This window comes from Miniopterus schreibersii (genome assembly GCF_964146895.1).
Source record: "Miniopterus schreibersii genome assembly, chromosome: 17".
In the NCBI taxonomy this organism is placed as follows: Eukaryota; Metazoa; Chordata; class Mammalia; order Chiroptera; family Miniopteridae; genus Miniopterus; species Miniopterus schreibersii.
The window spans coordinates 44,220,946-44,247,683 of NC_138117.1; the positions used below are offsets into that span (position 1 = coordinate 44,220,946).

General features: G+C 59.7%; 3 protein-coding genes across 36 annotated transcripts; 1 reads left to right on the forward strand and 2 right to left on the reverse strand.

Annotated features, from left to right (window-relative positions):
• Positions 1 to 1,652: 1,652 nt before the first annotated feature.
• Positions 1,653 to 15,439, reverse strand: LOC308547048 (zinc finger TRAF-type-containing protein 1). Of its 4 annotated transcripts, none has more exons than XM_081116736.1 (4): positions 14,853 to 15,028; positions 4,677 to 4,915; positions 3,843 to 4,054; positions 1,653 to 2,387 (listed from the first exon to the last, which is right to left on the reverse strand). In XM_081116736.1, exons 1-4 carry the CDS (start codon positions 14,943 to 14,945, stop codon positions 1,996 to 1,998), a joined length of 936 nt encoding a protein of 311 aa, XP_080972862.1. In that variant the 5' UTR covers positions 14,946 to 15,028; the 3' UTR covers positions 1,653 to 1,995. The 4 variants fall into 4 exon arrangements, with proteins under 4 accessions (XP_080972862.1, XP_080972860.1, XP_080972859.1 ...); XM_081116734.1 differs by lacking the exon at positions 14,853 to 15,028 and adding an exon at positions 13,698 to 13,763; XM_081116733.1 differs by lacking the exon at positions 14,853 to 15,028 and adding an exon at positions 12,501 to 13,055.
• Positions 15,440 to 15,517: 78 nt separating this feature from the next.
• On the forward strand, positions 15,518 to 23,296 carry KIFC2 (kinesin family member C2). 31 transcript variants are annotated; one of them, XM_081116702.1, is made up of 19 exons: positions 15,759 to 15,858; positions 16,182 to 16,239; positions 16,455 to 16,536; positions 16,718 to 16,869; positions 16,994 to 17,114; positions 17,274 to 17,398; positions 17,473 to 17,538; positions 17,624 to 17,752; positions 18,139 to 18,216; positions 18,325 to 18,439; positions 18,524 to 18,633; positions 19,086 to 19,194; positions 19,303 to 19,460; positions 21,114 to 21,218; positions 21,302 to 21,423; positions 21,525 to 21,648; positions 21,758 to 21,887; positions 21,975 to 22,231; positions 22,341 to 23,296. In XM_081116702.1, exons 5-19 carry the CDS (start codon positions 17,018 to 17,020, stop codon positions 22,587 to 22,589), a joined length of 1,974 nt encoding a protein of 657 aa, XP_080972828.1. In that variant the 5' UTR covers positions 15,759 to 15,858; positions 16,182 to 16,239; positions 16,455 to 16,536; positions 16,718 to 16,869; positions 16,994 to 17,017; the 3' UTR covers positions 22,590 to 23,296. The 31 variants fall into 31 exon arrangements, with proteins under 31 accessions (XP_080972837.1, XP_080972835.1, XP_080972832.1 ...); XM_081116711.1 differs by lacking the exons at positions 15,759 to 15,858; positions 17,473 to 17,538 and adding an exon at positions 15,518 to 15,583 and having other exon boundaries at positions 18,376 to 18,439; XM_081116709.1 differs by lacking the exons at positions 15,759 to 15,858; positions 17,473 to 17,538 and adding an exon at positions 15,518 to 15,572.
• Positions 23,285 to 26,239, reverse strand: FOXH1 (forkhead box H1). Its single transcript, XM_081116737.1, has 4 exons — positions 26,114 to 26,239; positions 24,790 to 25,002; positions 24,361 to 24,465; positions 23,285 to 24,244 (listed from the first exon to the last, which is right to left on the reverse strand). The coding sequence occupies exons 2-4, from the start codon at positions 24,961 to 24,963 to the stop codon at positions 23,432 to 23,434; spliced, it is 1,092 nt and encodes a 363-aa protein (XP_080972863.1). The 5' UTR covers positions 24,964 to 25,002; positions 26,114 to 26,239; the 3' UTR covers positions 23,285 to 23,431.
• Positions 26,240 to 26,738: the final 499 nt, after the last annotated feature.

Consider the following 26,738-nt stretch of genomic DNA (forward strand, 5'->3'; position numbering starts at 1 on the left):
CCATCACAGGGCTGGGATGTATAAGTCCTCTTGGGCACCCCCCACATCCACCCATACCCCCTATAGGGAGGGCCATCTGAGTGTGGTCCCACTCCCACAACCAGCCTTGGCTGCAGGAAGTGTGGGCTGTAAGCCCTCACATGTAGCGGACCCTCCTGCCGCACATGCAGGGCTGCTGGCCCCAGGACTGCCCGTCTCCTCTGGCAGCCACATACTTTCCTCACCTGCACAGAAATCTGCCATCTCCCACCCTGTCCTACACAGGAGAGCCACCAGAGGCTGCCTCTGCTGACTCAATCTTTCACACAAGCCATCCAGACACAAGCAGGCCATGCAATCCTGTCCCTGCCTGGAAGCCTTCACAACACCATCACTTGGAAACCCAGAAGCTCTACAGAGAGGGTGTTGGTCCCCGAGAGGCTGGGATGCAGTGACACAGCACAATCTCCTACATACAAGACACCTGACATGCATCTACCTGAATGTCATCCTGTGTTCACCAGGCAGGGGGCAGCCCAAGGGCAATGGGACTCACACCAGGGTATGCCCAAGTTCGATGATTGACAGGGGAGTGGGGGGTGGGGTGAGGCTGCAGTGGGGTCCTTCTTTGTAGAGGGCAGAAAACCAAACACAAAGCACCTCTTGGGTCCCCTCAGTGGCCAGGCTGTCTGCAGGAGGGGGAACTGCCCCCTGCCCCGGAGCCCAATGCCCTGGGCTTACAGCAGGAAGCCAAACAGGCTCCTTGGAGTAGCTCAGGGAGCTACCCTGGCAAGAGAAACGAATAGAGGGCCAGGAGAGGGAGGAGGCCCAGAGAGAGGCCAGGCTGTGGTTGCACTGCCCACTGAGCCCTGTAGGACCAGAGCAATATAAGTGCTCTGAGGCATGGTGCGGGCTTGGCCAGGGGCAAATAAAACTGTTCTTTGGTATTGAAGCAATGAAAAGCTATCATAGAAGAGCTGTGTCTCCTAAGGAAAGGGCTTGGGGGGTGGGTAGCTCTCCAGTAGCTCCGAGGGTACCAGGGTCCTCCAGATAGGGCTCCTTTTACCCTGAGGACCACACACGGGACATGCTCACTGGGGCCTGGGCTGCAGGATCCTGGGGCAGCAAAGTTGAGGCTGGGAATGGACCACCTCTCTCCAGTGAGAAACTATGCTGCCTAGGTGCTGATCTCCACAGTGGGCTCTGGACGCAGGACCACCAGCTGGTCCCTGAGAGCATGGGACCCTCCCAGCCAGGCTTGGCCACCACCAGTGGCCCTCCGAAGCTTTCCTCACAGTCTGGGGATGCTGCACCCTCAAGGCTGAATATAGAAAATAGATTCTCTCTTGCTAAATTTGCATAACTTATAGAGGATCCTGTAGTTTCATTTATTTTCTGGGAAGATACAGAATTTCACCCTGCATTCCAAAACATCTGCTGAGCCCAGGTGGCCAAGTCCTGCCTCCCTGGAATGGCTAGGGGTGTGCTGAGGCTGCTGTGAAATCCCTGGCCCTGCCCACTCCCCTGCTGGGGCCTATAATGGATGAGGCAGCATCTCCAAATGTCTCCTAGGGGACGCACTGAAGGATGAGTGGGCTCTAACCCCCCAGGCCAAACCAAAGCTTCCCTGTGTCCAATCAGAGCCACGCCTTAACCTCGAACAAAACAGAAAGTAGGAAACAAGGGTGCCTTTTTAATTGCAATCAAATATGCTGTCTGAAGCCAGCGCCCCCTGAGCCCAGCCCAGGAGCCCTGTGTGGCCCAGGGCAGGCAGGGCGCCTCGCCAAGTGACAGAGGCTGGCAGGTCCGCTGTGCTTGCTTGGCGGTGTCCCTGGACCAGCCTCTGTGCCCTGGACAGGGAGGCAGGGTGGAGGGCAGGGTGGTGAGCGCTCACACCTTCGCACACGCATGCAGAATTTCCCAGTGTTCACATCTGTTCCTCCCCCTCCTCTGCTGAAATGGTCAGACAGCACTGCAAAGCCGCAGCCAGGCAGGTGTGGGCAGTGCAGAAGGCTCCTACTTCTGGATCTGGAACAGGAAGAGCCGCAGGTTGATGTTCTTGGCAGCCAGCAGCTTGTTGCACTCCACGGAGTCCACGATGGGCAGTGGCACATAGTCCGTCTCGTTGCTCTCGTTGGTGAAGACAAAGTGGTAGATAACTGGGCTGATCTTCACATCGTCGTAGGGGCCCTTGAGTAGCAGGAAGGAGCACTCCAGGGGCGCTGTGACCTTGCTCTTGAGGAGCAGCTGGAAGGACAGTGTGCGCTTGCACGACAGGTTGGGGTTACGCTCTGAGTCGTTCACTCGCGCCTTCAGGACCCATGTCTGGTTCAGCACCGTGAACCGCGGTGTCTCATAGTACAGGCGCGTGATGAAGTCATCTGTGCGGTATGGCCGGAACTGGACCTCTGTGGAGACAGACAGGCCGGATAGAGCCGGCAGTCAGGGTGGGCTGGGCTGGTGGAGGCGCCTTCCGACCAGCCGAGGACATAGGCTCAGCCAGGGAGGAAGGCAACTTACCAGGAGGACACAGGTGCTCTACTTGTCACAAGGCAAATCAAAGGAAATTATGGCAAATGGAGGCACACACAAGCTTTGGGGAAAGAATTGACACGCGTTAGCTGCAGGGAGTCCAGAGGCTACAAGGTGGGTGGCCAGCCCGCCCCCTGGCCTCCCTCCTGGCCCCCCGCCCACCCAGGGCCATGGGTAAGCAGACACACAGACAGGATGCAGTTCTGAGAACAGTGCACTTTATTGGTTCCATACAGAGCTGCCAGAAAACCGGCAGGCAGGCCGGTGTGTGGCATCTGGCCAGAGTTGAATGCTGGCATGTGGACCACTGCTGGGCTCTGCTGTCACAGTCCTCAGCACAGCCCGTGCCCAAGGCCAGCTTGTCCCTCCACTGAGGCGGCCAGTCCTTCCTGCGTGGATGGGCTCCCTGCCCTGCCACCGCCCAAGTCACGATGCCTTGGCCTGCCCAGACACGGAGACCTGGCCTGGACTGTTTGTGCCACAGCGCCCACCAGGGAGACTGAGGCTGCAACTAACCAGGCCCCAGGGCCCTCGGCCTCTCGGCCTGTGAAGGCCCACACTGAGCCAGGCCCAGTCCAGGCAATATGGTGTGACTGGCTGTCAGTGACTGCCCTTGGTGCTCTGAGCTGGCCCCCGGCATGGGCTGGGCAGTAGAGGGCTGGAGTCTCCCTGAGCGGCCCCAGCATCAGCAGGTGCTTCTGGCTGTTCTGTGTCTAGACCAGGCTCTGGCTGGCTCCTGCTCCCAGCATGTCCAAAGGCAGTGGCCAGGAGAGCCCATGAGATCCAGTGGGCCTGGATGCGGTCCAGCCTGCCTGTCCCTGGGCATCCACTCCCAGCTCTGCATTTTGAGCTGGGTACCCTCAGCTTGTTCTGGAGCCCTGCCCTGAGCATCTTCTCTCTGGCCTCAGGTCTGTGGCCACTGGAGCCTCACACCCATAAGCAGGACCCAACATGATGAGAGTTCTTCTTGTCCTTGGCTCTACTAACTCCCGAGACACACCCAACCTTCGGCTCAGACCCGACTGTCCCAAGGCTGTATGACCCCACACAGCGAGGACACCCTGTTGAGGTAGCAAGGACGGGGTGGGGAAGACGGGTGGGAGGGGCCTCTGTGAGAACCATGCAGGTGCCCCTGAGGTCCTGCCCAGGCCCCTCCCCTGCTCAGCCTCTGGTCCATCTTCTCCCCCAAGGTGTCCTCATTCACCAGGAGCTTGTTCAGAGCCCAGCTGCCTGGCTCGGCCTGTGCCCACTGCCCAAGGCCTGCTGCTCCCCAGGCTCCCAGCTGCCGGCCCCCAGGCTCTGTGGCACGCAGTGGGCGGCGGGCGCCTCACCTGTGTAGCCGATTTTCTCGAAGCTCAGCAGGCTGAAGATGCTGTTGTAGAGCTGCATCTCCTTACGGTGGCTCTGGTCCATCTCATCTAGGATCTCCATCAGCTCGTTGCCCGTCTTGGTGGGGTGGGCACACGCAGCCTCATGCACAGTCAGCTCGTGGAAGGGGCCGTGCCATGGGCAGCCAATTCGCTTGTACTTGCACTGGGTTACCCTGGGGGGGGCACCGTGGTCAAGGCCTGTGCCCCCACACCTCCACTCAGCCCTGATCACACACAAGCCACTCCCTGAAGGACACAATCAGTGTGTGCCACCCCCTAGGAAGAGGCCACAGTGTGTGAAACAGAGAGGAACTGTGTGATTACAAGCGATCCACACCCACTGCTGTGGGGTTTCCGTCCTGCTTGGAAATAGTGGCTACCAACCACAGTCCTGGACCCTGCACAGCTTCACTCCGGGTAAGGCTCATGGCCAGGCCCCAGCTGCCGGGGACTGTTAAGTGTGCCAATGCAGCCTCACACCATGATCCCAGAGCTCCTGAGCTAGCCACTCTCTCCTGGGCCCAGGGATGCCAAGGACAGCCTCTAAGAGGCCACCAACACAGTCAAGATACCCTGGAGAACCTGGGTGATGTCCAGATAGCCACTATGTGCAGTTCCAAGCCCCCCACCCACTGCAGGGTCTGGACCCTGGGCAGCTTCATGCTGGCCCAGCCCTGCAAAGTCGACCATGGAATATGTGTGCAGGACCTGAGGCCTGGGCAGTAAGGACCAGCCAGAGGGTGCTGCATACTGGGGCCTTGCCTGCACCAGGTGGCCTCCAGCCCAGGTGGTTACCTGTCTTGGCACTCCTCCTTCTGGTGCCTCTCCAGGAGAGAGCGGGGAAACTGGCGCAGGCAGAAGCCACACTCAGAGGGCAGCTCACTCACGGCTTTCTCCACAGCCAGGTTGCGGCAGCAGAGGCTCTTACTGATCTCACAACGACAGTTGGGGCATGTGGCCTGCTCCTCCTTCAGCCGGGCATCTGCTAGTAGGTGGATAAAACAGCCAGCGCACATCAAGTGACCGTTAGTACACTGTGAAGAAGGAAAGGGAGATGAAGCTCACAGACCTGTGGGACACACACACACACACACACACACACACGTTGCCCTCCAGCTCTAGCCAGGGTCAGGTGAGGCCATCCTGAGGGGTTTGAGTTATAGGAGGGGCTGCTGTGAACAGAGGCATAGGTGTGCTGGTGCTTAGCACACAGAGGGACACTGCTCAGGAGGGACAGGCCCCTTTCCTGGAGCCCTGCTAAGACACAGCCAGCTGAGCGCCTCCAGAGTGGCCCTCAGCAGCTTGCATAGGTTATGGCTCTTCAGTGAGGCAGACCTAATGGTGGTGATTGGCCCCACCGGGGCTGGCAGCCTGCCTTTTCCCATACCGAGGATTGGAGACATTCCCGAGTCCCCTACAGGTCCTGATTTTGGGATGCCTACAGGAACTTGGACTCTTGATGGAACAAGGCAGTGGCACTGAGCAAGGAGTTGCTGAGGGGGCAGCAGACGCTGCTCCCAGTGCCAAGGCCCTCTCCCTGGCCTTCAGAAGGGCCACTCATGCTGGGGTTTGGGACCTGGCCCCTCCCCTCTGCGTCTCCTTGACCAGCACAGGTGAGAAGGCAGCTGCCACCCACTCAGTGAGGGTGGCTACCTGCAGGTGCCTTCCCATGACCTGGTGGCACACAGCTATTGTAGGTGGGGAGGCCAACCTGGCCTGGGACAAGGGCACATGGGCAGGGCATGCCAGAGGGAGGTGGGAACAGGGTGGGTGGCGGTGGAGGGGGAGGGGAGGCAGGACATGTTGCTGCCATGGGTAACAGCCAGGCCCCCCTCCTTTTTTGAACCTGAAGATCTGAGGACCAGAGGTTGCCTAACAGCAATCTGCTCCTCTCACTGGGGGTCCCTGTGCCTGTGGATGGCAGACTGACAGCTCAACTCCTATCTTGGGTCACTCACTAGTTGCACACACACCTCCTGAGCACTCACTTGGTGCCATCAAGAGCCATCATGGAAGGCTGTGGGCCCGGCCTGCAGAGGCTCAGTATGGAGGGAGGAGAGAGACACACAGGAGACAAAGAGGTACAAGAATAAAGATTTTAGCTGAGCCCTAGCCGGATAGGTCAATTGGTGAGAGGGTCGTCCTGATATAACAAGGTTGTAGGTTTGATCCCCGGTCAGGGCACATACAAGAATCAACCGATGAGTGCATAAATAAGTGGAACAACAAATCAATGTTTCTCTCTCACCCTAAAACCAATATGTAAAAGTTAAAAAAAAAGAGACTTGAGTGTCCTCTTGACACAGTTCCCTCCAGGCCTGGCCCAGGGGTAGGGACAAGTGTGGTGGTCTCACAAAGCCCAGGGAACGTTGTGGGGAGTGTGGGGACCTCAACTGAGCTCTGGACTAGAAGCAGCTGGCCTAGGTGCGCCAGCTGTGGCAAACCTCCAGAAAGCCACTGGGCCACAGGCTTCCCTTGGGGTCCAGGACCCTTTTGAGAGTAGGAGGCAGTGGGGCAAAGGTTTACAGAGCCGCTGCCAGGCTACAGCAACACACATGGGGTTCTGGGTAAATGCCAGCTGCCATTCTATTGCTTCAGGGGTCCATGCACCCTGAGCTGAAGAGTGGGGTCTAGTGAGTGACAAGACCTATGTGCTGAGGACAGCAGTGGGGGAAAGGGCTGGGGACAAACGCCGCTTTCATAGAATCCATGTCCACACAAATGTCACAGGTTATCTGCACTCAAACCTCTATTTCTGCCTGGCTGGTGTGGTTCAGTTGTTGATCGTTGATCCACACACCAGGAGGTAACCGGTTCAATTCCCCAGTCAGGGCACATGCCCAGGTTGTGGGCTCAATCCCCAGTGGGGGGCCTGTGGGAAGCAGCTGATTGATGTTGACGTTTCTCTCTCATCATTGACATTTCTCTCTCTCTCTTCCTCTCTCTAAAATCAATAGAAACATACCAAAACAAAAAACCCTCTAAGTCAGATAAAAAATTAGAATGTGTAAGTTGAGAGCTGGCTAGACTGTCTTGCAGGAGCACATCTGGCAGGGGCTGGCCAGCTCTAGCTCTGGACACACAGCTGGTCTTAGGAGTGGTCAGGAGCAGTGGCCTTCCCAAAGGAGGAGCACGATGGAGAAGCAGTCTGTCCTGTCCACCCCTCAGAGGTCAGTGCAGAAACAGAGAAGTGATGTTAGGGGACAGTGGGGAACACATGCCACAGGCCGCTGCCACCTTGTGGGAGTCACAGACCAAGGGCCCAGGTCACAGCTCCTCTTGTCAAGGGGCTGAGACTGAGACAACAAAGCCTGTTGTCACCATGCCACAGCCTCAGGAGGAGGATTGCTGTGGCTTCCAGAGACAGGGAGGGAGCAATATGCGCTTACTGACCACTTGCTAATGGGAAGACACTTCAGGCCAAGCCCTGAAGCACATGCCCAGTAAAGCCCAACAAGACACCAACATGGTGACACCCCTGGGGCCCCTTCCACTCTAGGTCTGGAAGCTTCCCGCTGAGTGGCCTGAGCAGAGCGGACAGTACTGTGCTGGGCCCATGCCAAGCCTCTGACGGACAGCCCCAACCAGGGAAGGTCTGAGTGCCCCACTTGACATGCTAGAGCCAAGCCCCCAAGATCCTGGGCACCCCAAGAAGCAGATCTTGCAGTGCCCAGGCCAGGCTGCCTTCCCACCACCCACAAGGAAGACCCTGGTAGCAGGCAGTGGAAGGGAGAGGGGCCCCACAACCCACGGTGACACCCTAGGCCCTCCAAGGACAGACGCTGGCTTAGACCCTGGCTCACAGGTCAGTGGCAGCATGACCTTGGGCTGGTCACTTCCCTTTCTGGGCCTCCATTTCCTCAAGCACAAAAGGCACGAGGACAGGACTAGCCTCAGCATGTGCTGAAGAGGTAGTGTGGCTCAGCCCTAGCAAAAAGGAAACACAACAGTGGTCATCATGCATACAGCCTGGCCAACCTGATAAGGCCCCCACCTGCAGAGTCTCAGAAGGGACTCTAGTCACAGGCCTGTTATTTCAGCAAAAGGCCCTAGCTGGCCCCACCCCCACCCCCTAGTCTCTCCCTCTGCCTGGCCAGAGGCAGCTCACATGCACCCAGGTGCCACAAGCTGGGGCCTCCATCTGGTCCAGCTTCTGCCTGGGCTAAGTGGGAGCTGAATGGGCCATCTAGACTCATGAGCAGGAGCCCTGACCCCTGGGACTTGGGTCTTAAGCAGGTCTTAGAAAATACCCCCCCACAACTTATGGGAACCATACCTGTGGTCAACAGGCCTCTTAGGTCTTCTTTCGAGCCTAGAGTGCAAGGTCCCCTCAAACTCTGGGCCCCCCAATACTATACTCTTTCCCCCTAGAGGAAGGCTCAGCACCCAGCCCCATGTGAGCAGTTACAGCCAAGGGCACCAAACCTACAAGTGCCACTCAGCCCAGCTGGAGGTCCCCCTTACCAGGCCAAGCAGGGCCTCAGGCACCCCACACCCCACATGCTCTGCCCAAGGTGTCCACCTCTTCAATCAAGGGACCTTGGAGGGACTATGCAGCGTCTGAGGCATACAGCTGTTTTGGTGAAAGCCACACTTCGGTATGAAGTCCTGGGCCAGTGGCTCCTGATGTCACACCACCCTGAGAGCCAGGACTCAGGGGGGAAACTGTCACTCCCACTGAGTTAGGCTTTTCACTAAGGACCCAAGTGCTGCCGGAACCACAAGGTAACTCATGTGACAAAGCACCACAAAACACACACGTTCTCATCTAGCCAGAGTCCAAAAACCCCTCTCTCTGCCCTGGCTTTGGATACCTAAGACATGTTTTTAAAATTCCTCCCTGTTACCCCTCTCACCTCAAAGCAGGAGCCAGCCGTAGCATGAGAGCCCAGGAGGAAGATCCCAGGCTATGGAGGAGGGTGCACCCACCGGGGCTTACTTGGAAGAGTGTCTACAGCCCCAGTCCTGCAGACAGCTGCTGAGAAGGTGCGCCTAGAGGCTTCCCAAGGCCTGTGCCACACCCACGGAAGCCTAGGCAGAGAGGAAGCCATCCCTGCTTCCTGAGCCCTTTACCAATATGACTACCAATCAGTTAACAGGCCCCTTGGGCCAAAGCCTGAGCTCAGTCCTGGCAGAGATAGGAGGCCTTCGGGGTGGGAGCCACAGCAGGATGTACCCAACTTTCCCACAGGGCAGACTGGCAAGTGCCCCAGGCCACCTGCAGCAGGGAGAGTCACAGCAGAGGGTGCTTCTCAGCAGGGCCTGTGAGGATAAAAAGGAGGGGGCACCCAGGTGCAAGGGACCCAGGAGGAATAGGCTAGAGGAGCAGGTCTGGGTCTGAGGCCAGGAGCTGTAGGCACACAAGTCAGAGGGCCAGTTGGGGCCACATCCCAGAGGCTCCTTCCTCTTGATGAGGGTCACAGGGAGCTTTTCTGGATGAGAACCAATGAGGAGTGGAAGAGCTATGCAGCCTCTCCCTCCAGACACCACTCTACTACTCCAGGGAGACATCAGGAGGTGGCCACCAGACCCCCAGATGCTTAGCTGACTTCAGGACCAGGTGGAGAATGCACTGGGCCTCGTGTGAAGGGCAGGAGAGAGCCCAGGAGGGAGTTCAGGGATCAGGCTGTGGCTGCCACACTCCAGGCACCACCGAAGCTGTTTGTCCCAGAGGAGGTGCTCCCTCGGCAGAGGGGCTGGGTCCTGTGGCTGTGACCACATAGCTACATCCAGAGCAGATGCTGGCTAGATCTGAGGGTCTCCCACTCCTGCATGGAGCTCCTGCAGCCCTCCTGCCTTGCACCCCAAGTACCTTCCCCAGTGCCCACCTGCCTGGGATTCTGGAAGGTAGCCACATACCTTGTCAGGCCAGTCACCAAAGACACACCTAACACCTACACAAAGAACATCAAAGCCAGCACCTGCTGTACCTGCTCTGGCGTGGCCATGACCTAATGCAGGCCAAGATGAGAGCCATTTGCCTCAGTGCTGTCCAAGTCTGAGACCTGAGCAAGTCTCCCAACCCAGGTGTGTGGCTAGGAGGGTGAAGGGCTCTGACTTGAGGGCAGGTGGATAAGCCTACCCATTCAGCCCACATCCACCCGAACCGAGCTCTGGCCACCACCAAGGCTTCCCTGCTGAAACGGAGGTGGGGTCTGGTGGCCAGCGAGCAAGCTCTTGAGGGAACAAGCACCCAGCAAACTCAAGGTCCATGGAGTTGTCCCCAAAGCTCCAGTGCTAGGCACAGCACACAGAGACACTGACTGAGACAGCTCTCAGAGGTATGGTGTGCCTGCTGCCCACCCTGAGCCATGGGTCTGGATGGGATCAGGCAAATGTTGCCCAAACCAGCCCAACACCGGTGGCCAGTCAACACGACTCCCCAAAGAAGGCCAGCAGAACGGGAGGGGCTGAGTCCAGGCTAACAGGTAGTAGCCAGCAATGGGCCTTGACCAGGACATACAGACGGCTCTGGATATAGCAGTTTCAAGGCAGTATGTGGAACCCAGATCCTCCCAAGAACAAACTCTGCTTTGGTGCCAACCAGGTGAGTCTGCACTCCTGCCCTCAACGTCCATATCCAGGGTCACTGTGGGGGTGAAATGGCAGCTGCAGGCAGCAGGGATCCACCAAGAAGCCTTCCCTCCCTCTGGACCCCTCTCAGGCCCCTCCCACTGGCCCCTCTCACCCCAGCTCCAGCAGGAGCCCTGCTGCACACGGGCCCCTCCCATGGCAGATCCCCATCCCATGGCAGATTCTCCAGCAGCCAAAGCAAGTTCTGACTAGGGTAGGGCTCTAGTCAGCCCTTGTAGTGCCAAGGGCTCTCCCAATGATCCCATGTGTTGGGGTTTTCTCCAGGCCTCTAGAGGTGAGAAGGAGACCATCCCAACCAGGCCCAGGTATCACTGGGAAGAATGGGGCTTACAGGGGGTGCAGTGCCAAAGCCTGAGCTCAGCCTCAGTGGGCTCTCCTTGCTCCACAGGCATGTCCTCCCAGAAGCCATGAGCAGAGCCCAGTAGGCCGTGGGAGAGCCACGGTCAGTGCTGCCCCTGCACCTTCATTCTCCATCACAGCTACTCAGCTCCCAGCACAGTGTGGGCCAGTTTGAACCAGCCAGGCTGAGGTGACCAGCAGATCTGGCCACAGGCAGTGCTGCAGCTCTCTGTGCTAAGTGGATCAGGAGCCAGTACCATGTGGCCTGTCATCATGCCAGGTCAAGCTCTAGCCTACTCACCAGAGGGGGGATGAGGAGACCCCTGAATTTCCCTGGGACCCCACACCACTGGCTTGGCTTCCTGGGCTGTCACTCAAGGCCTAAGGAAGGAGTTCTCCCACTGGGGAAGATCGAAAGGTCTTGGGTAAGGAAAAAGGGGCCAGAGAGAAAGGACAAGTCCTAAGAAGCATCCCCAAGACTGAGGGATTATGAGAAGTGCTCCCCCAACTGGCACCAGGCCAGAAGGCCTGCAGTATTCCTGAGCTAGGGCCTCTGGCCAGGAGCTTCCCAAAGCCCAGGAGGGTGGGTAGAGAACTGGACCTTTTCTTCCCATCACCGGCATGAGGAGTCCTCCTAAGTAACCCCACAGCAGAAAGGATCTGAGATCCGGAGGTCAGGGAAATGGCAACCCAGAAGACCTCTGCTTACTACAAAAATGGCCTTCTCATCCATGGCTCCCAGTTTGAGGAGAAGCCCAGCTCCTGTAGTGCAAAGAAAAGTGACAAGGAAGCCGCTTCTGGAGGAACCAAATAGAGAGGTTGGCAGGGAGGGTGTGTGTGTGTGTGTGTGACAACACTGAGGTGGAAAGAAACAGATAGACAAAGGAGAAGGCAGGACATTGTACACTAACTCTGGGGCCAGACTGTGGTCCCCACTGCTATGTGGTACATGCTTTAGACCCACCTGGGCCAGGTACCCTCTACAACAGCCCTGAACTGGTTAAAAAGTCTGAAAGCAGCCACCATGAAAGGAGGGTGGACAGACCTCCTAGAGCGTGATAGACCTCCTAGATGCCAGGCCTGGGGTGGGTGAGGCAGGCTGGGCTGGGGAGGCTACCACGGGGCATAGCATGTCCAGAAGGCACAGGGTCAGGCTGGGAAGGGACCCAGACCATGGGGCTTGATGCAGGTGGATCATCCAGACCACGAATGAGAGGAAGGAATGGGGGAGAGAAAAGAGGCGATCCCCTCTCTTCTCAATGTTCCTCCAGAAAGAAAGGGGGCTATGGGGATTCTTCCACTCAGGAGGGAGGAGGGATGAAGGAGGAGTCTGAGGACAGGTTTGGGGGGAGCGTGGCTGCTAAAGTAAAAGAGAACAAGCTCTTGAGTGAAAAGTAAAGTCAGGGGCTCCCCGAGCCCAGGGAGCTCAGGAATGAGGGGAGTCAGCTTGAGAGGGTGGGCTGGGGAGTGCTGGGGCGGGGGACTGGGGGAGCTGAAAAGAGTAGTGTCTAGGTGGGACAGATTCAGACCGGGAGATAGGGGAAGTCGGAGCAAGAAAGAAGGGGATTCGGAGCAAGAAATAAACTCTTGAGAAGAATGAGAAGCTTTCGAACAGGCGCCGTAATCCCGACCGCTGGGCCTCGGGGCCCGGGCCGGGCCGGGTCGGGGTCGGGCCAGCGGCCCTACCTGGTACACGGAGGCCTTGGGCAGGTCCAGGCAGACGGTGCAGCACAGAACCGAGTAGAGTCGCTCCTCCAGCTTCCCGCTGCCCGCCGCCGCCGCCGCCTCGGCTGCCTCGGCCGCCCGCAGCCGCTTCTTGGGAGGCGCGTCGGGGTCGCCCGCTGCCTCCTGCAGCTGCCGGGGGCCGGCCAGGCCCGCCTCGTCGGGGAGCCCGGGCCCTGCCGCCTCGCCCAGCGCAGCCGCGGCCGCTGCTGCCGCGGCCGCCCCGGCCGGCACGGCGCCGGCAGACCCGGTAGCCGGACCGCCTCCGCCGGCCTCCTCTGCGCCGGACATCGCTGCCGGCCGGCCCGGCGGGCGGGTGCGGGCACGCTCCCGCGGCTGGAGGTTAGGGGCGCCGCGCGCTGCCGCCGCCCTCTCGCCGCCGCTGCGACCCCGCAGCTCCTCTCCCTGCGCCGCCGCTTCAGTGGGTCCGGCCCGCGCGTCGACCTGCAGCTGCCGCGGCCACCGACCCCGGAGCGACCGCCATCTTTGTTTTTGCTGCGCGCTCCTTCACCCCCCACCGCCGCCCCCGCCCCCTGGGTCTCCCGGTCACGTGACACTCGCGGGCCAACGGGAACCCCAGTTGGGCGGGGCTGCGGCCAGAGCCAATGGGCGCACTGGGGCCCGCCCTGCAGAAAGTGGGCGGGCAGGGGGCGGGGCCGGGCCGCCGGAAACCTTTGCCGCGCTTCCGGTGGGTCCATAGGCGCGGCCCACATGCTGCGGGGTCACCGGGGACGTGGAGCAGCCCTGGACCGTCACGTCGGGGTGTGCCCGTCTTTGTCCCCCAACATTCGAGCTTGCGTGCGCTCCAGTCTGACTCACCGGATCGAGAAACCCCGCGGCCACCCCTCTGCCGCCTGTGTAGGACCAGATGTGCTTTCAACAGGACGCAAGCACAGAGTTTGCCCAAATCCAACTCACTGCTCTGCCCAATCTCCTTTCCTGACCCTGGGGTAGGGAGCTGAAGAGGGGTCCACTGAGTAAAGTGAGGGTCTTAGGAAATCAGGACTTGCCTTGTATAGGCCAGAGGACAAACAGGTAGAGATCAGTCGAGTCAGTCCTGGGAGGAAATGTGCATTTCTGGGAACAGCTGTGGTACAGACCTCCCTTGTTCCCACCCTAGCCAGCAGCCCATGAAGGTCACTGCCCCAGAGGGCCACCTACCAGGCTATGCAAGGGTGTTCAGAACTCCATCATGTTCCTGGAGAGCAAGCTCCCAGGTCTTCTCCTTCCAGGTGCCAGCAGGAGGCTAGGTTGGGTGAGGCCCTAGGCTGCTTCCAATGCATCCCCTTCCTTTGCTCAGGGAATCCAGTTGGTGACCTGGGAGCCTTAGAAAACTTCAAACCCTCTCAAGAATTGGCAGATTCCATATTCCTGTGGAATCCCTAAGTTTTATTGGAGACCAAGCCTCTCTCTGGATCCACAACCATGGCCTGCCCAGAATTAGGCCCCCAAATGTGCCTGGACCTCATCCCCTTCATTCTGGTCCAGGCAGGTCCCCACACTCCACCAGAGGGACGGTACCCAGACTCTGCCCCTGACCGGTCATCCTTCAGCAAGCCCACTGTGGGAGGAAGGAGGCCCCAAGAGAGGAGGTGGTAACCAGGGCAGAAGCCCTGCCTTGCCTGTCTCTAAACATCACTCCCACTGTAGGTGCTGTGTGTGCAAGGCCCGATGGTAGGCCCAGCTGCCTGCAGCCAGGGCCCAGCGACAGACATCTTCCTTCGGTAGCAACAGCAGTCTGTCATCCTCCAGCCTGCCCAGGAGGCCTGCAGCACCCAGCATCAAGCCCCCCCAAATTCCATAAGTGTTGGTCGTGAAAAGGGCCACAATGAGAATGGTTACTGCTACCACCAGCACCACCGCCTGACCAGCCACAGAACGGCCCTCTGCACCAAGGTGGTCACCAGCCACTGCCAGCACCATGCCTCCTCCCAGGAGCAAGTTTGCAGAGGAGCGGTCCCCATTCACCCAGTGGAAATCGAAGGCCAGAAGGGGCAGGCCAATGACAGTGGCCACCCAGGCTCCAGCAAGACAGTCTTCATCTGTGCCCAGCCCTGGGGCCAGCATGGTGGCAGCAGCCAAGGCCTGGAGCAGGAAGCCAGCAGCAGCCCCTCGATTTGCCTGTCAACACAGGGAGGGGAGGAGATGTGGGAAAAAGAGACTAGGGCATTCCTTTAAACAGGGGTGGGTCTAGGGGGTCTCATGAAAGCCTGGACTCCAGACTCACCTCCCACCACCCACTCCCTGACGCAAGGAACTGGCTAGGTCCTGGGGGTTAAGGAATGGGATACTCCCCTACCCAGCCCGTGTACTCACCTGGACAGTGCTCACAGCTGCATGCAGAGACACCACTCCCAGCGCCAGGTGGGACAGGGCCATGCTCCACTCACCCCATGGCTTGGGTGCCATGGCACATCGGGCGGTAGTGAGTTTGAAAAGACAGGAAGGGGCTGCTCAACTTCGGAGAGTTAAGAAGGAACGCAGGAGCCGGTCACCTGGTGCCCTAAGGGAGGCTCTCGAGGCCTCCCAATTTCCAGAGCCCCGTTTTTAAATGTTGGGATAAGCTCATCGAGAGCTTGACGCCACGGTGGGGGAGAAAAACCTATTTTGGCCGGGAAATGAAAAAAGAAAACGGGGGCGGGTTGGGCAGGTGTGAGCCCTGGAACCCAAGCGGGGGCGCCGGGCCTGGGGACGAGCCGCGCGGGACGAGCGAAGGCCCACTCGGCCTGGTCCCTCCGCTCGGCGAAACGTCGTCTCCGGAACCCAGTCCGGCAGGAGCGACAGCACAGGCCCTCAGAGCCGACCCATCTGCGCGGCCCTGAGCCGCGGCAAACGAGAGGCCGGACCCTGCCAGTCTAGCCGCGGTCCCGCGGCCGCCCCGCCTTCCGCGCCCGGCCGGTGGCGGCCCGGAACGAACCAACGAGAGGAGCGGAGGCTAGAGGGGCGGGGCGGGGCCGGGGCGAAGGGGGTGCTCTAGGAGCGCGAAGGGCGTCGAGAGGAGGGCGGAGCTGGAGAGAGCCGCGGCGCGAGGACGGGGTGGATGCCCGGTGGTCCGGAGGGTCTGGGATGAGGGGTGGGGCCTGAAGAAGCGGTTGCCGGGGGAGAGTCTGAGGAAGGGGCTGTAACCGGGGGGCGGGGTTTAAAGGAGTGGGTGGGGCTGTGGGGAGAGGGGCGGGGCCGTAACAGCCGGGCTGGGAAGGGCTGGGAGGGTGTGGTGCGCGGGGCTGGAGGAGAAGGCGGTGGGGCGGGGTTGTGAGCGTGGGGGCTGTGAGGGGAGGAGAGGTCGGACGCCCGTGGGCTCGGGCTGTAAGGGGCGAGAGCAGTGAGTGGGGGCCTCCTCGGAGGGCTGGGGGGATTCCGAAAAAAGGGGGTGCGGGGGCTGTGGGCGATACCAGCCTGGGATCTCCGCGAAGTAGGGTGTGGGCGCAGGGACACCTGTCTCTGGCACCTCTTTTCTCGGGCACGCGCCCTACGCCCGCGGGAGCCCGGTCGTGGGGGCGGCCGCTCGGAGCATGCGCACGGGCTGTGCTGCGGTCGGGCTCGGAGTGCGGGCCCCGGAACGCGGGGCGGCACGGAGCCAGGCCCTCTGCCGCCCCGCGCTCCCATGTACGCCTTCTACTCGCTGCTCATCTACATCTTCTACAGCCTTTTCCGCAGGGATGGAGGGACCGCGGCGTCCGCGGACTCCGGGGACACCGCCCAGGTGAGCGGGGGCCGACGCGGCACGGCCGGCGACCCCCTTTATGAGAGCGGGTTGTGCAGGCCCGCGCAGCTTAGGTCACCCGGGCGCTGACGCTGTGGAGGGGGCCGTGCAGAGGACCCTGTTTCTGCTCAGGTGTTGCAGGCAGAGACCCTCTGTCCCAGTTCCGTGAGGGAGGCTGCGCGGCCTCTCAGGTGCTTCCCCTGCTCCCTCCATAGAGTGCCCGCTGCAAGCCCGGGGATCGCCGCCATTCCGGCCAGTCACCTGCAGAACTGTGGACCGAGCTGACCGGCCTGGTAGGTAGGTGCTGTCATGAGTCGGGAGCGCTGCGTCCCGCGGGCGATGAGAGAACCCTGCGGTCCGAGAGAGGGAGAGGTGTCCGTGACCTCTTTGGGAGGGAGACCGGACCGGTGCCATCTGGTAGCCTAGCCTACAGCACGTGACCCAGCACGCCTCCCCCTCCCACTACCTGACTTTGCAGGCTGCTGGGAGTCCGAAGATGGGCCAGAACGGGGAGCTGAGGGCCGCCCAGCCGAGGTCTCCCTGGAAGAGGCTCTTGTGCGTCTTGCCGAGTTTCTCTCAGTCCAGCTGGGGGCGGAAGAGAGCTGCGGGTATTCTATCGATCTGAGTAAGGTGAGGTGGGCTGAGAGCCAACCAAGGATCCTTCTCCAGAAATCCGTCTTTTCTCCCCAGCCCTGGCTTCCACACCCTTGGGCCCCCTTAGTCTCTTGCACTTTGATGCTTTTATCCTTCACAGTCTGGTGATGTCCCTCCACTGTTGATGGTGATTGGTCAGCTCTTGGCCCTCCTGTCTTGGATTCGGAACCCCAGGGGAAAGCATGCCCTACCCCAGGGAACTCAGCCACCAACTCCTGCTGGTGCGTGAGAAGCAATGAGTTGAGAAGGGAATGTGTGGAGGGGAGAGGCCTACCAGAACCTGGGCAGCCTGGAGTACAGCATTCCAAGCCCTGTTCCCGAGGTGTCCCCGCTTCAGGCAGGAAACCGAATCTGTCCTAACTGGGTGCACCCCACCCCAGGACCCACATCCCAAGAAGAAAGCCCTTCCCTTTCACCGAGGGCTGAGGCCCAGGGGCAACAGCCCCCCCAGCTGGAGGAGGACCACAGGGCTTGGCAGCGGCCGGGGCAGCTCGGTCTTGGACAGGTGAGGAGTCCCGGTGGTGGTCTCTGGGGAGGCTGGAAGGAGATGTTCCACCCTGTCCCCTTCCTCCTTCCCAGCTGGAGGATCTGAAGCAGCAGCTGGATCTGCAGGAGGAGGGGCTGGGCCCACTTTGCCTAGGAGTGGTGAGGCTCCTGGGCCTGACTCAAGCAGGGGACAGGAAAAGGGCCAGGGATTTCAGGTGAGTCCAGAGGCCTTCCTCTTCTTTAGGGGGCGACAGACTCTGAGAAAAGCATTCAGCATCTAACCCTGGAAAATGAGACCCTGAAACAGAGCCTGATCCTCATTCGGGACCTCCTGAGGCACTGGGGTCCTGGCCTCCCTACCAGGGTCCCCCAGGTATTCTGCTGCTTAACTGCTACTATTTCTGTAGTCTGGGGCTCCTGCACACCTGGCTCCCTCAGGGCTTGGCGCTCTTTGGAACAGGCGTGGGGCTGTCTCTGACCTTCCAGGGCCAGGACTGTGGATAGGCCCAGGACAGCCCCATCAAGGAGACTGGTGCCCATGGGAGAATAACCGCCCCCCCCCCATACCCCCATGGTTCCTCTGAGTAACTGATCCCAGGCGAGCAATGGACTTGGCGAAAAGCTGTACAGGGATTCATGACTGGCTTTAACTGTCTGTCTTGACCTGACTTCCCCTCGTGTGAAATGGGGCTGCTAGAGTGCCCCTCCCCAAGTTTCCTCCTGGCTCCATAGCTCAAGTGGCTCTCGCCCCTCCTGCAGGAGGAGGCAGAGGCACTGGTGGAGCTCCAAGGCCAGCTTCAGGAGGCCCAGGACGCCACAGAAGCTCTCCGAGTCCAGGTGGGTACTGGGCCCAAGGGCTGGGAAGACTGAGGCACTGGGAGGGGAGGTGTTTGAGGCAAGGCCTGGTAAGTGCCTATTTCCTCAGTGACGGGTGGGGTGGGGCAGCTGGGGATGCAGGAAGTGCAGCTGCAGGGCCTTCGGGGGGCCCTCCGGCAGCTCCAGCAGGAGACCGAGCAGAGCTGCAGAAGGGAGCTGCAGCAGGTGCATGGGCAGCTGGCAGGTAAGACCTGGGGCAGGGGGTAGGGGGTTTCATGGGAAGATCATGGGGTTTGGGCTTTCCCTCATAACCACCTTCCCTCACCAGGACTTCGGGCACGCATGGCCAGCCTGCGTCAGGGCTGCGGTGACCTCCGAGGCCTGGTCAGCACCTTTACCCAGAGCTGTCAGGGTTCACTGAGCGAGGCCCAGGGCCAGGTCAGGACCACCTGCTCCATCTCCAGTGTGTGCTTCCTCGGCAGTCCAGTCACTCTTCTTCCCTTCGGGAACCCCACCTTTCTCCCTTTCCAGTCCTAGGGAGCTGCCTATTCTAACAGGTTGTAGGTTCTGGAACCAGAATAGTTCCTGTGATACAGGGTGTTACCCCACTTCTGGGTCTCATTTTTGTCCTGTGTAAATCGGGGTAACAGTGAATCCCTCACAAGACTGTCAAGAAGCCCAGAGGAGATAGATGACATTCTTGCCCACAGTCCTCCTGATTCATGGGCTCCATCCCGGGCCCACTGAATGATACCCCAAGGGGCCCAAAGCCACTGAAAGTTGTGGATTACCAGAGCTGGTGGCTACATGGTGGCTCCATATTGTCCTCAGCACCACACCCTGCTCCTTGGCTGCCCCTCACTGCCTTGCTCACATTTCTGTTCCTCCAGGTATCCTGGGCCTTGGGGGCAATATCAGCCAGTGGGGCTGGGACTCAGCTCCCTGAGGAGCAGCAGGGGCCGCCAACTGGATGCCCAGGGCAGCTACTGGAGCTCAAGGGTATGGCCACTCGGGGAATGGAGGGGTGGGGTGGGTGGGCCGGAGGAACTGGAGCCCTCCATGCCTCAGGGTCTGGGAGGCAGCCCACTGACCTGATCTCTACCCCAGGAAATATCCGTGTACTGTGTCGGCTGAGGCCAGGGACACCGTCCAGCCTGGTGAGCTTGGAGCCTGGCCCAGGCGGCACAGTCACTACCTGCTATCGAGGGCACCAGCGGCGTTTCCGCTTGGACTGGGTCTTCCCTCCAGATGCCAGCCAGGAGGAGGTGATGCTCCACCCTTACACCTGTGTTAACCCTCCCTCAGAGTCCCCAGAGGCTCTGGTCCCCTTCCCTGTCCTTCTGCCCTTCTAGGAGCAAGAATGCCTAGATTCCAGCAGGGAAGGGAAGGGGGGCTGGGAGGCAGGACTGGAAGCCGAGCTAGGCATCTCCGTTCCTTCCAGGGTTTTCCTTCTGTACCTGCCCCCCCCCCCCCCCAATTAAACTCTCCAGGCCCAGGGAAAACAGATCTGATTTAGACAGGAAGGTCAACATTTTAAAAAATAATTTTTTACCAGGAACCTAAGGAAAATGAACCTAAGGTGATGGTCACTGCTCATGCAGAGTTGGTTGGGGAGCATAGGTGGGGTGCTGTTGTGATGGGGACAGTGCTGTGACCACCTTCCCCCAGGCTTCACTGGCTGCCTACTCTGTGGCCCAGGGTGTAGAGTCTGCGAGCTGTGAGGACAGGAACACCTCCTTGCTTTGTGGCCAAGGGCATAGAGCAGGGGCTGGTGAGCAGGAGAGCCTCCAGCCTCAGCCTCAAGCTCTCCATTCTCTTGTGCAGATCCCACCTTCCTTACCACCACCCTTTTCCTGCCAGACCCAACAGAAAAGCAGAGGCTTAACCCAACCCACCACCACCTTGCTTCACACATACCATCTGTTGCACACAAATTTTGCTGCTAGAGCTTCCATTGTTCAGGAAATGGAAACAAACCTGGGAGGGGATTCGGTCAGGGGCAGAGCTGGCTGAGAATCAGACCCCTGTTGGCCTCAGAGGGTGGCCAGGTTTCCCTTCCCCACTTACTGAGGTACCAGAACTGTTTCCCACCTACCTGTTTATCTGACACACGACCCAGGCTTCAGTCCCAGCCTAAACTGCAGCCCTGCACAGGGGGCCCCTTGGACTGGACAGGGGCGTCTGAATGAAAGAGTGAAAGGCATCTATCAGTGTTCCACACATCTGCAATGGCACCACTGTCACCCCCAGTGCTTCCTTCTAGTCATGAAATCTTAGTGACTGAATTGCAATTCTGGATTCTGTTCTCATGGCTGGTAGCCAGCACTTTCAGCAGAACTGACAGCTTTTTCAGTTACCAGCCTTCTGTGTACGAAAGGTGGCCATGCCATTGCTCAAAAGGCTGCTGTTGGTGTCCAGTTGCCAACAGGACACAAGTCCCAGCCCCATCTCCCCATCAGCCATCTCTGCACCCTCCCAGGGCCCAGAATCCTGATGGGCCACCATCCCCACACCAGGCCTTTCTGGGCTCATCCTCTGTGTGGAGAGCACCACTGTAGCATTCTGGGCACATGCGCCCCCTTAACAGGTGCCACTGTAGCCCTCGTCTCCTGTGAGGGGAAACCTTGGTAGTCATGCCCTGGGGTTTGAGCCTAGCAGTGAGCCCTGCATCTGGGCTCTTGATGACTAATTCCCTGTGCCTCCCAAGTTGTCACCAGGACTCCAATACTCTGTGCCTGTTCCCTCCCTTTGCCTTCAAATTCTTGCAAATGCCACTTTCTCCAGGGAGCAGCCTCTGCCTGGCAGGAGACCTACCCTTCCAGTGAACTTCTGCCAGAGGCTTCTTTCCAGAGGAAGCAAGCTTTATTCACGCTTTGCCCCAGGTCCAGGGCTCAGGATCCCTCCCTGAACACCCCTAGGTCTTCAGGGAGCTGAAGCCTGCTGTGCTATCCTGTCTCCGAGGCTACAGCGTCTGCATTTTCACCTATGGTCAGACGGGGACTGGGAAGACCTACAGCATGGAGGTGAAAAGGAGGGGAGTGCTCTGGGTGGCTCCTGGAGCCAGGGTCTGGGATGTGAGCCCGATGGCACCCCAACCTGTCTCCAGGGCCCACCTGAGGACCCTGGCATAGCTCCTAGGGCGCTGCAGTCACTGTTCCAGGAGATGAGGACTGGAGGGCAGCACCGAGTGACCCTCAGCATGGTGGAGATCTACAACGAGGCTGTCAGGTCAGAGGCTGTCAGGTCAGGGCGGCACCCTGGCTGCCTAAGTCTGGACCCCCCCCACTGTGCCAAGAACCCCTGAACCAAGCCCTCACCTTTCTCCCCAGGGACCTCCTAGCCCCAGGGCCCCCTGAGCGCTTGGCTGTGAGGCAGGGCCCAGCAGGCCAGGGAGGAATCCAAGTGGCTGGCCTCACGTACTGGGAGGTGCCCAACCTGGAGACACTGCACCAGGTAAGGCTGGCTCCCAGTAGGCCGGACAGCCCTACAACGCCCTACCCTGTGCTGGCACCTGGGGATTTGGACCCTATAGTAGGCCAAGCCCTGTTGCTGCATGCTCCAGATGCTGAGCCTGGGGAGGAGCAACCGGGCTACTGCTGCCACTGCCATGAACCAGCACAGCTCCCGCTCTCACGCTCTGGTCACACTGACGCTGCGAGCAGTGTCCCCACCGCTCGGTTCAGGCACTGCAGGTACCATAGCCAGCACCCTACCCCACAGAGGGCCCTTCTGCATGGGATATTGGAGTCCCTTCCACTTAGGCTTGCTTGCCCCTGCAGGCACACTGCACCTGGTGGACCTGGCGGGATCGGAGCGTGCCTGGAAGGCAGGGGCCATCTGCAGGATGCGGGGCGACCCTCACAACGCCCGACGACTTCAGGAGGCCCGGACAATCAACCGTTCACTGCTGGCCCTGGGAGGCGTGATGACCGCACTGCGAGCCCACCGGCCACACGTGCCCTTTCGCGATTCCCAGCTCACGCGCCTGCTCCAGCCAGCACTCTGTCCTGGTGCCACTGTGGTGCTGTTGCTGCAGGTGGGCACCTGGGCACCACACTGGGTGGGGTGCAGGGCCCACTGGAGTGTAATTTGCATGCCAGGCACCGCCCATTCAGGGCGTGCTCACCAGCGCTGTTCCCCTGTAGATCTCCACGCGGCCAGAGGACCTTGGCGAGACAGTGTGCTCCCTCAAGTTCGCTGAGCGAGTAGGCCAAGTGGAGCTGGGGCCAGCTCGGCGCAACAGGGCCCGGCGCTCTGGGACGCCCTCCTCCCTCAGCACTGACACACCAGTCACTGGGACTCCCTGCAGCCCTACACCATCCCCAGGCAGCCCTCCAAGCCCTGGCCCCGACAGCGGCTCGGCTCTTGTGCCCCCAGAAGACCTGCTCTCGTAGTCTGGCCCAAGGAGTCTGGGGTCATGCCTCTGCTGGCAGAGGCAGCAAAATCCCTGTACTCCCACAACCTCCTTGGTCTCTGGGAGCTCATTGGCCCCCAAACTCCCAGAGTGGTCCCATTCCCCTCCCCGTGAGGAGTGTTCCGCGGAGAGTAACAATTGCCAGCCCCTCAGCCCCAGGCCCTCAGCTCCCTCCTTATCACTGTTTGCTGCAATAGCCTCACGCAGCAGGGGACCCCAGAGCAGCCTGGCCTGGCCTACTTGTTTCTGAGTCACCACAATCACCACCCTTCCACCAAATATCAGACTTGGCATTAAAATGTGGTTGATTCCTTTTACTGTTACCTCCCCCAAAACACCACCAAAAACAGGTAGGGTCCCTGTTCCTTATGCCTTTCCCCAAAAAGGTGCTACCTCCTTCCCAGACAGTTGAGGAGAGGACTTCAGGTTGGAGCTGCCATTTAAGTTCTCCCTCCCCCAACGCTGGAGCCAGGAGAGGGGAGGTGACAGATGGTGATGGATGGATGGATGGAGGGAGGGCCAGAGAAGGTGGGGCCAGGAAGACAGGAAAGGCTACTCCAAACAGTGCCACTCCTCCCAGCCTTGCCTCTGGGGGTAGCAGAGGCCTGAGTGACCATCAGGGCCAGGGTGGTGCCCAAGTGGACACAACCCTTTGTGGGTAGTCCAATAAACATTGTAGACTCTCAGAATGGCTGGTGTCTGGTGTTTCAAGGCCTCTGTGACCACACTTCTTGGTCCTCTTGGCCTTGGTTCCCCTCAAGTCAATGGAAGCAGGAGGGGGCAGGGTGGGTGAGAGAGGAAAGCAGCCCCTGTCTTGGAGCCTCACAGACTGTACCAGGAGAGCAGCCAGCCCGGGGTGGGGGCAGCCAGTTCCCGGGGATGGCTCACCCACACATCATAGATGCTCTTGTTGGGTGGCACCCCCTGGAATAGCGCATCTAGATCCCACAGCAGCCGTGGAGGGCTGTGGGTTTCAGGGGCCACACCCCAGTAGGCTGGGCTGGTTGAGGGTGGGCACTGGGGGCAGGAGGTGGGTGGTAGTGGGGCCAAGGGCATTACCACATTGGGGGTATAGATGGGCAAGTAGGAGGTGGGTAGCTGCCCCCAAAGTGAGGCCCCTTGACTCCCACCAGACAGTCCTCTGGGGTCAGGGGTACCCTGTAGTAAGTGGAGGGGCCAGGCTCTGGGCTCAGGGGAGAGGGGTGAGGGCCTGCTGGTTCCCCCTTGGGAAGTCTCCCTCTCTGCTATCATGGTCCCTGGGAGGGGGCAGAGGGGCCATAGAGGCCTCTCAGAGGGAAGGGGTGGCGCAGGCACCACAGCCTCCTTATTTGGAAGGGGACACACTCGACCTGGGCTGCTATGTGGAGCTCCCTCCCTGGGGTCCCCCAGCAGAGACTTTATGCTGAAGCCCTCGCTGGGCTGCAGCTGGGGACTGGGAGGCTTGGGCGGTCGGTAGGGCCGGCCATTCAGCACATAGGGGCCCAGGTCCTTGGCAAAGGTCCCCCGTGCGCCCCTGCTCTGCCAGCGCCGGCACAGGGCTGTGTTCTGCAGGCGCAGCGCCTCGGCGGGGATCAGGCTCACGTCGACGGCCCAGAAGTTGCCCTTGGCCTTGGGTTTCGCAGGGTCCTTGGGCACCTGGTGTGTGTGGGACGGGGTGTGCAGAATTGGTGGGACTGCCCGACCTGGGAAACTCAGGATTTCCGCTCCCATCCCCGCCTGGGGCTACAGCTCGGACCCTCGCCCTGCCCCACCTTGCGGAAACATCGGTTGGAGGAGAGGTTGTGGCGGATGGAGTCCTTCCAGCCCTCGTAGTCTTCCCTGAAGAAGGGGAACACGGCCTGGACCTGACGAATGATCTGAAACCACCGGGCAGACGGCAGGGGCTGTGAACCCAGGCGTGGAAGGGGTAGCACAGCCCCTCCCCCCCAGCCAGGCTTAGGGGCACCCCTGCGCCACCCCCAACACCTGTGCGCCCGAGGGAGAAGAGGACACCTCACTGGGAAGGGCTCTTCTGAGCTCCTCAGCTCTCTCTGGTGCCCAGGTCGTGACTGGCCCCACTGGTATAGCTGGGTAGGGCCAGGTGGGGATGGAGGTCGGAACCTAAGGCTGGGGGTAGGTGGGGGTCGGGTCTGGGGAAAGGTCTGACCACGGAGTGTGAGGGAGAGCGGGGACCCTCTCACCTGGGCCAGCTTCAGCCTGCGGGAAGGTGCGGTCTGGATCACCAGGGCGATCATGGCCAAATAGGTGTAGGGGGGCTTGTCATGCCGAAGGTATCTCTTCTTCCTCCTCTTGGGGGGCTGGGAGGGCGACTCTCGCCCGGGGAGCCCCAGGCGTGGGTTCCTGTAGGGCCCCATGAAGGGGAGGCCGGCAACGTGGGCAGGGGCCTGGAGGGGCTGAGGGCGCAGGGCAATAGGACAGTGTGGCGAGGCAGGGCCAGAGCCTGAGGTCGGGTGGGGGCAGGCAGGCCAGGCCCTTTATCATTCGGATGGAAGGGGGAGGGGAGGGGAGGCAAAGGGAGGATGGAATACAGCAGTGGGGGAGGGGATCATGCTGAGGACTGCCACAATTAGCAGGTTTCAGTTAATCTGGAAGGGAGGGGCAGGGAAGATTCCAGTGGGGGTTGCAAGCAGCCACCCAGGCCTCATTTCTCACCCCTGGGCTGCCTTTGGCACTCCCTATCAGCTGGAAGGAAAAGCCCCTGGAAGGGGCCCCTGACCCATGGTTATTTTATCAATCTCTCTGGGCTGGGTCTCAGGCTCCCATTTAACAGACAGGAAAGTGATCTGCCCTAGCAAAGCTGCCAAGTACAGTTCAAGGCCAAGCAGCTGAAAGGACCGAGTGGTGGACTGGGAGGGCTTCCAGGAGGAAACCTCAGGAAAAAAAGAGGGACATAGTTGATTCAAGGGATTTTCTCCAGGGGCTGCTGCAGGGCCTTAGTGGGCTCCCCAGGCCCTGGAGACCATTTTCCTCCCCTTTTGGTGCCTGTCAACCATTCGTCCTTGGAGTTGACTGCCCTCATTGTTTTACTGTGCACCTTACTGGCCCTGGCTGAGGTGGACCTGTCTGGCCACCAAGGACTTCTTGGAGCCAGGCTTGCCTCATTCTCCTCCTGCTCTGGGTCCAGATGCTCTGGGGGTTACCCCTGGGGAGGATGCCTGTCATTCCTTGGGGCACTTGGGCAGTACCCCTGGGCTGGTGTGCATGGAGGGAGAAGTCTCCTAGCTGTAGGGGTTTTACTGGCCACTTCTCAGGGCAGGCCTTAAGGATACAGCTCCATGGGTCATAGTCCCTCTTCAGAAAAGTATTTAAGGACCACCTGGCTTCACCCTGGGGTGGTGTCCCAGACCTCTCTGGAGACATAAATGCAGGTGGTCTAACTCCCAATACGTGGATATACCACCATGAGGGTCGAGAGACACTTTGGTTCAAGACCGAGCTAATACCTTAAGCTTCAAGGAAGGAGACAGAGACAAACATAGAGCAAATCACACAGGGTTTATTTACCAGTTCCCGATGGTTCTCAGCACCAGCAGGCCACCCGGAGGATCCGCCGAAAGACACACACAGGTTCAGATATGCGGCCGCGACGGTGTCGGTAACTGCAGTCCTTCTTCGAGGATGCGAGGCAGAGCAAGGCAAGGGTCAGCTTTCCCGGAGCTGGAGATGAAGTCCGTGGAGGGCAGACAAGCGTCTGAAGATGTGGCCGAAAGCTTCCGCTTTTAAATAGTTCAGTCGAAGGCGTGGTGTCAGTCGACGACGTCTTCAGTGTGTCTTATCGGGGTCCTACAGGGCGCCTTGGCAGAGAGCCGGGGCTACAAGGTGTTAATCTCTTATCATTGGCGCGCAGGCCAGGGCGTAGGTTGTTTACTTCAAAGTTACACTTAATAACACAAAATGGAGTTACTTATGTCAAGTCACACAAAATGGGATCACTTATGTCAAGTCTAATACACACGTTAATTCTATGTTTCTATCTCTAATACACACATAAACTATTTCTATTAACAGGTGGGAGTACCCAGGTTTGTTGTGTCCTGGGTGCACAGGACGGACTTCCCAGGCAGCCACAGCACCCTGCAGCTTAGTCTAGAATAACAATTTTCAATCTTTTTCATCTCATGGTACACAT

What these genes read in the sequence shown, in the direction of transcription:
- FOXH1 (XM_081116737.1), bottom strand. Translation starts at nt 24,963, where the DNA reads ATGGGGCCCTACAGGAACCCACGCCTGGGGCTCCCCGGGCGAGAGTCG. An exon ending in GCAGGCTGAAGCTGGCCCAG is followed by an intron (nt 24,466 to 24,789) that starts GTGAGAGGGTCC and finishes CGGTGGTTTCAG; the next exon opens with ATCATTCGTCAGGTCCAGGC. An exon ending in CCAACCGATGTTTCCGCAAG is followed by an intron (nt 24,245 to 24,360) that starts GTGGGGCAGGGC and finishes CACACACACCAG; the next exon opens with GTGCCCAAGGACCCTGCGAA.
- LOC308547048 (XM_081116733.1), bottom strand. Translation starts at nt 12,827, where the DNA reads ATGTCCGGCGCAGAGGAGGCCGGCGGAGGCGGTCCGGCTACCGGGTCT. An exon ending in CCAAGGCCTCCGTGTACCAG is followed by an intron (nt 4,916 to 12,500) that starts GTAGGGCCGCTG and finishes CCTTCTTCACAG; the next exon opens with TGTACTAACGGTCACTTGAT. An exon ending in AAGGAGGAGTGCCAAGACAG is followed by an intron (nt 4,055 to 4,676) that starts GTAACCACCTGG and finishes TGCCCCCCCCAG; the next exon opens with GGTAACCCAGTGCAAGTACA.
- KIFC2 (XM_081116694.1), top strand. Translation starts at nt 16,141, where the DNA reads ATGTACGCCTTCTACTCGCTGCTCATCTACATCTTCTACAGCCTTTTC. An exon ending in CGAGCTGACCGGCCTGGTAG is followed by an intron (nt 16,537 to 16,717) that starts GTAGGTGCTGTC and finishes CTGACTTTGCAG; the next exon opens with GCTGCTGGGAGTCCGAAGAT. An exon ending in GCTCGGTTCAGGCACTGCAG is followed by an intron (nt 21,888 to 21,974) that starts GTACCATAGCCA and finishes TTGCCCCTGCAG; the next exon opens with GCACACTGCACCTGGTGGAC.